The sequence below is a fragment of the Hypomesus nipponensis genome, chromosome 3 (genome assembly GCF_054491055.1).
Source record: "Hypomesus nipponensis isolate SF chromosome 3, ASM5449105v1, whole genome shotgun sequence".
NCBI lineage: Eukaryota > Metazoa > Chordata > Actinopteri > Osmeriformes > Osmeridae > Hypomesus > Hypomesus nipponensis.
Window position 1 is genome coordinate 5,216,864 of NC_140363.1, and position 8,939 is coordinate 5,225,802.

The 8,939-nt window shown below is 43.4% G+C and overlaps 1 protein-coding gene across 1 annotated transcript; it reads right to left on the bottom strand.

Annotated features, from left to right (window-relative positions):
• Positions 1-2,897: 2,897 nt before the first annotated feature.
• LOC146299489 (uncharacterized) lies at positions 2,898-4,560 on the bottom strand. The gene is made up of 4 exons (XM_084684700.1): positions 4,515-4,560; positions 4,233-4,389; positions 3,803-4,017; positions 2,898-3,653 (listed from the first exon to the last, which is right to left on the bottom strand). The coding sequence occupies exons 1-4, from the start codon at positions 4,558-4,560 to the stop codon at positions 3,202-3,204; spliced, it is 870 nt and encodes a 289-aa protein (XP_084540826.1). The 3' UTR covers positions 2,898-3,201.
• Positions 4,561-8,939: the final 4,379 nt, after the last annotated feature.

Here is an 8,939-nt window from a genome sequence, read left to right on the forward strand (position 1 = left end):
TATATTTTTAAGTTTAGTAGTAGGCCTAGGGGTCATAAGTAGCCTTATATTGCCAGGTAAAATACAATGTTATTAGTAACACTAGTTATCTGTGAATAAATAACTTTAGCTCCGCTTATGCGTCACCAAGCAAACATCATTGAAGTGGCACTAGCAAGCTAACGCTAAACCAATTAACCAACCTGAAAATGTCTGTGCCGGATATGGTGTGTAGGTAGCTAGGATCGAGTCACGATCAGGAGTCTATCTAGCTTTAAAACTAGTTTGGTGGAAGTTTGTATTTAAAAAAGGCTAATAATTAAGATTTGTCTTGAGTGTCATCAGCTAGCAAGCTAGGCACATTCAATCATCAGAAAATGTTTTCCTAATGTACATTTAGACTTTTTCTTTGTTCTCTTTTTAATGCTCTGCACATGTCTGGACTGAAGTTAGTAAGTATATATATTTAAGTGGCCGAACAACTAAAAGTGCCTCTTAATCCCGCTAGGCTAGCTGTACTGTTAATTCAAGGCTCTCTACAGTAGCTTGCATCCATTTGTCTTGAAAGTACAGTAACCACGTGCTTCTTACGACAGTATGGTATTGAATGAGTCTGTTTGACATTATACAATAACTTAATAAGATGAACAAATCGATCCTCCACTTAAAGCTCTTAATGTCAGTTAATAAAGTGGGCCATCCTGTCATGATTATGCATAACTTTACAGTCGGATGCAAATCCAAATGTTAACATCTTAAATTATGTTTCTATAGGAGTTGCACATACCAGAGATTGACTGGGAGTCCAATGACAATGATGCTGACCAGAGGCCTGGTGTCCATGCACCAGTCCTTGAGAATTGTCTGGATGAACTGGAGATGGATCATCTAAAAAGATCAATAGACCCAGTTGCCACCTCTGCTGAAGCTTAGTTTTGGCCGCTGAAGATGTGTGGCAATTATTATAATTTATATAAGCTTTTGTGTTTGCATTGAAGTACATCTTTAAGCTCCGTCTCCTCCCGTTTAGTGCTCCACGCACCTGAATAGTGTCATATCCGCTTAATGTTAGGCTCTCCAGCCTTGAGACGAAGGGGACCGTAATAGCGAGGATGGCTTATGTACAATTTGTGTGTGTATCTAATAAACTATTAATAGCAAAACTTAGTGAGCTTGAAACTGTTAAGAGAAATTAGATATAACCTTTTATTCTATATATAGTGATAATGTGTTCAGCATTCCTTGCCTACAGAATGGGGGAACCTTACCAAATGAACTCAGCCAACACCAAGCTTATCTTTACAACATGCCATTTGGTAAGCCTAACAGAGTAGAACTCCAAAGCACACACATACACATGCAAGATCTTTCAACTAGCTGTTATGCAGAGGAGTTAGCCATGACAGAAGAAACATGGGACCAAAGAACCAGAACCGCAGCAGATTCCTCAGATGCTCTGAAGAGGCTGTTGAAAAGACAGACCTGTGAGACACTTGTTCTATACTCTTCTTTATATTTACACACTTTATAAACAAAAAGCCATTGAAGGAGGGTTAGAGGCAGGAAGGATGGAAGTAAGGGTTAGGGTTCAATAAAAGTCCGGAATTAAGCCATGACCCGAGTGACAACCTCGACAGAGACATCTTCGTCATCAACGTCTGGGTGATGTGTGCAAGAATCATCTGGAAAGACAGAGAATGATAATGAAGACGTAGCCAACTCATACATGGGAATACAAACTGGAGAGTAGGTAATCAAGAAGGGGTCTTTAAAAAAAGATTGGATAATTATCTCAATTATTTAAGTACTAAACCAAATCATGTACCTTGGGTGTGATTTCAGCATCTTTCTCGTAAGGGAAAAGCAGGTTGGTTGACCACATCTTATCTGTTAGAAGTGGCCAAATGCCAATCACCTTTAATCCCTTTCTCAACTGTTGCATTTGTTTCCTGATCGGCCACTTAAATACATATACTTACTAACTTATGTCCAGACATGTGCAGAGCATTAAAAAGAGAACAAAGAAAAAGTCTAAATGTACATTAGGAAAACATTTTCTGATGATTGAATGTGCCTAGCTTGCTAGCTGATGACACTCAAGACAAATCTTAATTATTAGCCTTTTTTAAATACAAACTTCCACCAAACTAGTTTTAAAGCTAGATAGACTCCTGATCGTGACTCGATCCTAGCTACCTACACACCATATCCGGCACAGACATTTTCAGGTTGGTTAATTGGTCTAGCGTTAGCTTGCTAGTGCCACTTCAATGATGTTTGCTTGGTGACGCATAAGCGGAGCTAAAGTTATTTATTCACAGATAACTAGTGTTACTAATAACATTGTATTTTACCTGGCAATATAAGGCTACTTATGACCCCTAGGCCTACTACTAAACTTAAAAATATACTTACCGAAAGCTCTCGAGGTGTCTGCCTTGCATCCCAAGTGCAGCCACGACGAGTCTAAGGAACCACTTGAACCACCCAGCAATGTCATGTTGCCTTAAAAATCACTGGACCACTATACCGCCAGCTGGTGGTATGGAGGCTTTACAGCTACCGAGGCACATATTGTCGCACATGCACACGCACACGAGTTTTGGATTTGTACCACGGCAGAAGTGTAGCAAAAGTCACGTGTAAAAAACACAGCCAATTGAGAGGCCAGCCTTTGTGATTATATATTTGGACAAGGTTTTACACATACACAAATCTGAGAGCGCATTTGTGGATCGCGGTAACCATTTGTGGATAGTACACATTTGTGGATCTTGCTGTGCATTCGTGAATCGTGCTGTGCATTCGTGAATCGTGCTGTGAATTCGTGGATCTGCTGTGCATTTGTGAATCTTGCTGTGCATTCGTGGATCGTGCTGTGCATTTGTGAATACTTTTGCTACAATAATAGCCCCATACCCAGGCCTCTTTTTATAAATAACACAAAATAAACAACAACCAGAATACAGCAAACGGAGTTCCAGGACGTATACAGCCATCTGCGGCCATTGGAACAACAAGAGCAGACATTATGATCTTCCACTTTCAATACTCAAGCAAACCTACACCAGCTAACCTACACTAGCTAACCTACACTAGCTAACCTACACTAGCTAACCTACACCAGCTACCCTACACTGCTTCATGGATCTCATTGGTGGAGGGGGGGTATAATATCCCTAGTGATGCTTTCTGTCTCTATCTCTTTTCCTTCAACTCACTCTATCTCTGTCGCTCTGCCCCTCTCTCTGTCTCACTCTTTCTCTCTCCTCTGAGTTTAAGACTGTGGTCTTGGTTTGATACAGGTGTGCTGCAGGGCCTGATAATGTCTGAAACGTTTTTGCACAGCAGAGCAGAGCTCTGTACCACTGTGTAGCTGGCTGCACAGAAATATTGTCCATCATCTTCAGGTTGCCTCAGTTGGAGATGAAGGTGGGCTTCTTTCTCACCATCTCCACTCACATTGAAGAGGCCCTGATAAGGAGACTCAACAGTGGGATTTTTGTAATAAACATACCCTATTAGTTTCAGAGCAGTGTCTCCCACTGAGCGCTGGTACCAGAGTATAGTGTAGTAATCAGGAATGTTATGACTGCAACTCAGTTGGATCATCTCTTCTGGCTTCCCCAGGAGAGTAGAGGGAGTCTGGTTCACCTCTTGACTGAGTGACACTCCTGTGGAGTGAGAAGAAGAGTAAAACTGATGTATAGAATCCCTAAAGCTTGCCACACAGATTTGATTATTTTTGTAAAACTACAACACTGCAGTTTAAATGCATTTAGCAGCATCAATGTGTAATGTCCTGTAAGGTCAGCAAGCTTACCTGTGATCCAGAACAAAGGAACAGAGAAGATAGGGAGAAGTCTGATCATGGTGACCATCAGTGCTGAGCCTGGTGGACCAACTGAGGACTTAGCATCACTTACTGGAGTTGGAGCAGGAACAGGAAGTGTTGTCAACTGACTGTGCTGATATGATGTTGCTGGATCTAATTCAGACCTCAGATGCAGGTGTTTCACTCTGACACACAAACCACTCTTGGAGGAGAGAGGAGGGTTTTTGTATATAACAGAGGGGATCTGTATCACTGTGCTTTGCTAGCAGCACAGTAATAAATTGTACTGTCTTCTGACAGAGTCAGGTTTTTAATAGACAGAGAGCCATTCTTGGTTCCACTTCCACTGAAATCACCCGTCATTGTAAAATATTTAGCGTATGAACCCTCATATGTGGGACTCTGGTAGTTAATATATCCAATGAGTGTGAGAGCTGTGTCCCCTGGTTTCTGGAAGTACCAAAGCATCACTCTGTAGTCAGTCTGGCCGTGGGTGCAGACGAGCTGCACAGTATCTCCATCTCTGCTGAGGAGATCAGAGGGAGTCTGGTGGACCTCCACAGTCTGACACACACCTGGACAGACAGAGAGACAATATTACCACCACATGGACACACAACATTAAAAACACTTTATTACACTGCATAAATCATTTAGCATATCTAAACAGTAATAACTGAGAGGAATATATAACATTTACCGGTCAGGATGACGAAAATCACTGTGAATATGAGACATGTGATCATGTTGACTCAGTCCAGAAATGTTCAGGGACTCTGAGGAGCTCTGAGCTCTGGTGTGATCCAGAACAAGACTTCACCCCCAGCCTGCTGCTGGAGGACTTGTTGAGCTGTAGCTCCACCTACAGGACAGATGACACATGTATATTTGTGATGACGATACCCATCTCCTCATTTCATACACATTATCTAGGTTTTCATTGAACAGTTTTAATCCAAAGCATCACATCCAAGTGGTCATTTGAACCTGGGATCTCTTGATCTGCATCCAATTGCTCAACCACTGAGACATATCACTTCTTTGTACTTGTTTGGTTACTACATTCAGTGTGGACATGGTTGGATGAAAACATAATAACTGTAAAACCATTTGGGTGAGGGTGGAATTATTGAGAGATGTGTATTATTATTGCTTGTTGATGCTACACTATTGTCAGGACTCCTATTCCTTAGTGTAGCAGACAGAGGCATAAAGAAAGACTGTTGTCCCAACGCAGACCCTCTTAAAAGTCGAGAATTATGAATGCAAATGTGTTACATCTCTGTATGTAATTATAAGGAAGGTCAAAGATGACCAATAAACACCAGTTTAAAGCAATGTCATGGTTAATTTATGCCCAGTACACGGTCTCAGAAACAACTTTCGAAGTCAAAGCAGTCTACCAGCCCCTACAGACGAACATCTGTAACTACCCATCATGCATCGCATCCTCTAAAAGTAAGAACCCTCAACAGAAGTAACATCTGTAGTTGTGATGACGATAACCATCTCCTTTGAGTACATTACTGTTATTGTGGTTTGATACAGGTGTGCTGAAGGGCCTGTTAATCACTGGAAGGTTATTGTATAGCGGGGCAGAGTTCTCTACCACTGTGTCATATAAGCTGCACAGAAATATAGTCCATCATCTTCAGGTTGCCTCAGTTTGAGGAGATGAAGGTTGGCTTCTTTCTCACCATCTCCACTCACATTGAAGAGGCCCTGATATGGAGACTCAACAGTGGGACTTTTTAAGAAAACATACCCTATTAGTTTCAGAGCAGTGTCTCCCACTGAGCGCTGGTACCAGAGAATAACGTTGTAACTTGGAATGTTATGACTGCAGCTCAGTTGGATCATCTCTTCTGGCTTCCCCAGGAGAGTAGAGGGAGTCTGGTTCACCTCTTGACTGAGTGACACTCCTGTGGAGTGAGAAGAAGAGTAAAACTGATGTATAGAATCCCTAAAGCTTGCCACACAGATTTGATTATTTTTGTAAAACTACAACACTACAGTTTAAATGCATTTAAGTAGCAGTGTCAAAGTGTAATGTCCTGTAAGGTCAGCAAGCTTACCTGTGATCCAGAACAAAGGAACAAAATATATAGTAAGAAGTCTGATCATGGTGACCATCAGTACTGAGCCTGGAAGACCAACTGAGGACTTAGCATCACTTCCTTGAGTTGGAGCAGGAACAGGAAGTGATGTAATCCAACTGTGCTGATATGATATTGCTGGATTTATTTCAGACCTCAGATGCAGGTGTTTCACTCTGACACACTAACCACTCCTGGATGAGAGGAGGGTTTTTGTAGAGAACAGAGGGGATGTGCAGCACTGTGCATAGCTGGCAGCACAGTAATAAACTGCACTGTGGCTGTTTACACTCAGTTTCTTAATGACAAGAGAGGCGTTCTTTGCCTTGTCACCACTGAGATCCCCAGTGAAACTGAAATATTCTTCATTTGAACCTTCAAAGGTTGGAGTCCCATAATTCAAATACCCGATGAGTGTGAGAGCTGTGTCCCCTGGTTTCTGGAAGTACCAGAGCATCAATGTATAATCTGTTTTACTGTGGGTGCACACGAGCTGCACAGTATCTCCATCTCTGCTGAGGAGATCAGAGGGAGTCTGGTGGACCTCCACAGTCTGACACACACCTGGACAGACAGAGAGAAGATATTACCACCACATGGACACACAAGAAAAGTCTTAAAACACTTTATTACAATATAGAAATCATTCACATTCAGCATATCTAAACAGTCATGACTCTGAGAATATATTACATTTACCGGTCAGGATGAAGAAAATCACTGTGACTATGAGACATGTGATCATGTTGACTCCCAGTCCAGAAATGTTCAGGGACTCTGAGGAGCTCTGAGCTCTGGTGTGATCCAGAACAAGACTTCACCCCCAGCCTGCTGCTGGAGGACTTGTTGAGCTGTAGCTCCACCTACAGGACAGACACCACATCTGTTCTGATGATGCAGGAAAACAAACCCAAGGCTTACACAAACCAGTTTTTATTCAGCTGTACAATCAGTTTGTATCACTGTGTTGGCTGACAGCACAGAAATACAGCCCGCTGTCCTCTGGTGTCAAGTCCTTCACGGTGAACGCTCCGTTCTGAGCTACAGATTTAACAGCTGAGTATTTGGTTTTACTGAGATCTCCGTAGTCCGGCTGTAGACCAACGCTTGTGAACACGATGAGCATCATGGACTCCCCTGGACGCTGTCTGAACCAGTACATCTGAATGTGACCCGCGTCTTTCTCATGGCTGCAGTTCATCTCTGCAGTTTTCCGGGCAAGACTCCAGATCGTTCCTGGCTGCTGTGTGACATCACTCTTCTGGCAGTGACCTGTGGGATGGAGATTATAATCATAGCAGAGTGGAAGTGATGCTCTTGTAAACATCTACACCGTGTGAGCGTTATCTAGTCCATCATGGAGATGTTTCCTATGTAGCCACTGACCCTACAGTACCTTTGAGTCAGAGTAGAGAGAGAGACACTGGGATGAGAGCTTGGAGAGTCATGCTGGCCCTCGAGATCTGGAGAGAGCTGCTCTGAACAGAACCACTGGTGCACCTTCTCCAAACAGCTTCCGTAGGATTGGGAGGGCATGAGAGAGTGTGTGAGTGTGTTTGTGTGTATATGTGTGTGTGTATTTGTTTGTGTGAAAGAGGGTGCAGCACTACAGACGCCTGCATCATCTGAGGTGGTGTTGCATCAGGAAGCTCCTCCTCTCCTCATAGCTGAGCAGAGTTCTGGCCCTGGATCAAAGCTGGTGACAGTGGCTTCATGCAGGTGTGTGGAGGAGTCCTACCGCACAGACAGCACAGTCGGGGAGACGTTTTTGTATTGAACAGAGGGGATTTACACCACTGTGGAGACTAGCAGCACAGAAATACACTGCACTGCTGTCTGAAGAGAGCTTCTCTATGGTTAATGTGCAGTTTTGGCCTTGGTTTGCACTTCCTGTGATTTTGAATCCAGTTTCAGGATTTTGTGAGTCTGCTAGCATGTATCCCAGATACACCAGGTTCATGTTGGATTGTTTATACCAGAGGATGCGATTGTAACTCGGGATATTATGTCGGCAGTTCAGCTCAGCAGAATTTCCCAGGTCCTTAAACAAGGCTGCAGGAGTCTGGTGAACTTGGTCACTCAGAGACGAACCTGCAGAGGAGAGAAGACAAGATGTTTTTGCCTTCATTTAAAAAGTCACACGTAGGCAAATGAATTAAAATTGGGATGAATATAAATGCACCTGAACCACAGACAGCATGAATGGATATGCTGATGAGCAGGATGATCATGGTGCTCCTGTCTGCTGAAGCTCTACCAGTGAGGCTTCACTCAGATAATCAGGGACTTGTTCTGAGCTGTTACTGCTGGACCACTGTTGTCTTTACTGGCTCTTGCTTTGATTCTGTGTTGGTTTGTTGGATTGACACATGTGCAGGAAAGCACTTTGTAACAGTTTATAAAGTTCTGTTCACAGGAAGTCTGCTTACTGACTTAGAGGGAGGAGGCTGTCTAGCACTGAGCTACACCCACCCCCTGCTGTGTCACAGTGACTCTGCCCAGAGGAGGTGGATGGAGGGAGTGTCAGCAGAACACACTGTCATCTCACATGACGTCACTTAGGGCCTTTCATGAGAAGTCTGAGGTTTTAGAAGAACAGCAGCAACATTAGAGACGTGAGGATTGATGGAACTAGAGAGCCCCCTACAGTCAAAATGGGGATAAACAGCATCAGATGGTTCATCATTCTGAATGAAGATTAAAGCTCACTTGGGTTTTTGTGCAGCTGCACATGATGTCTGTATCACTGTGTTCACTCACAGCACAGAAGTACATGCCGTTGTCTTCTGGTGAAGAGTTCTTCACTGTGAAAGATCCTCTCTCTGCTACAGTCTTGTTTGCAGAGAATTTGACTTCACTGAACTCTCCATAGTCAGGCTTGCTGCCGGCTACACTGAACACAACCTGCTTCATCCCCTGTCCTGGTAACTGTCTGTACCAGTACATCTGGAAGAAGCCAGCACCCTTGGTGTGACTGCAGTCCATCTCAGCAGGCTGCCCCTTGATTGACCAGAGGATGCTGGGGGTCT

Bases quoted from the DNA above. Each gene is read 5' to 3' on its own strand.
- LOC146299489 (XM_084684700.1), bottom strand. From the start codon at position 4,560: ATGATCACATGTCTCATATTCACAGTGATTTTCGTCATCCTGACCG. The intron at 4,390-4,514 runs GTAAATGTTATA...CTGTCTGTCCAG, and splicing joins GATTTTCGTCATCCTGACCG to GTGTGTGTCAGACTGTGGAG. The intron at 4,018-4,232 runs ATATATTAACTA...TCTCTCCTCCAA, and splicing joins ACAGCTCTCACACTCATTGG to GAGTGGTTTGTGTGTCAGAG.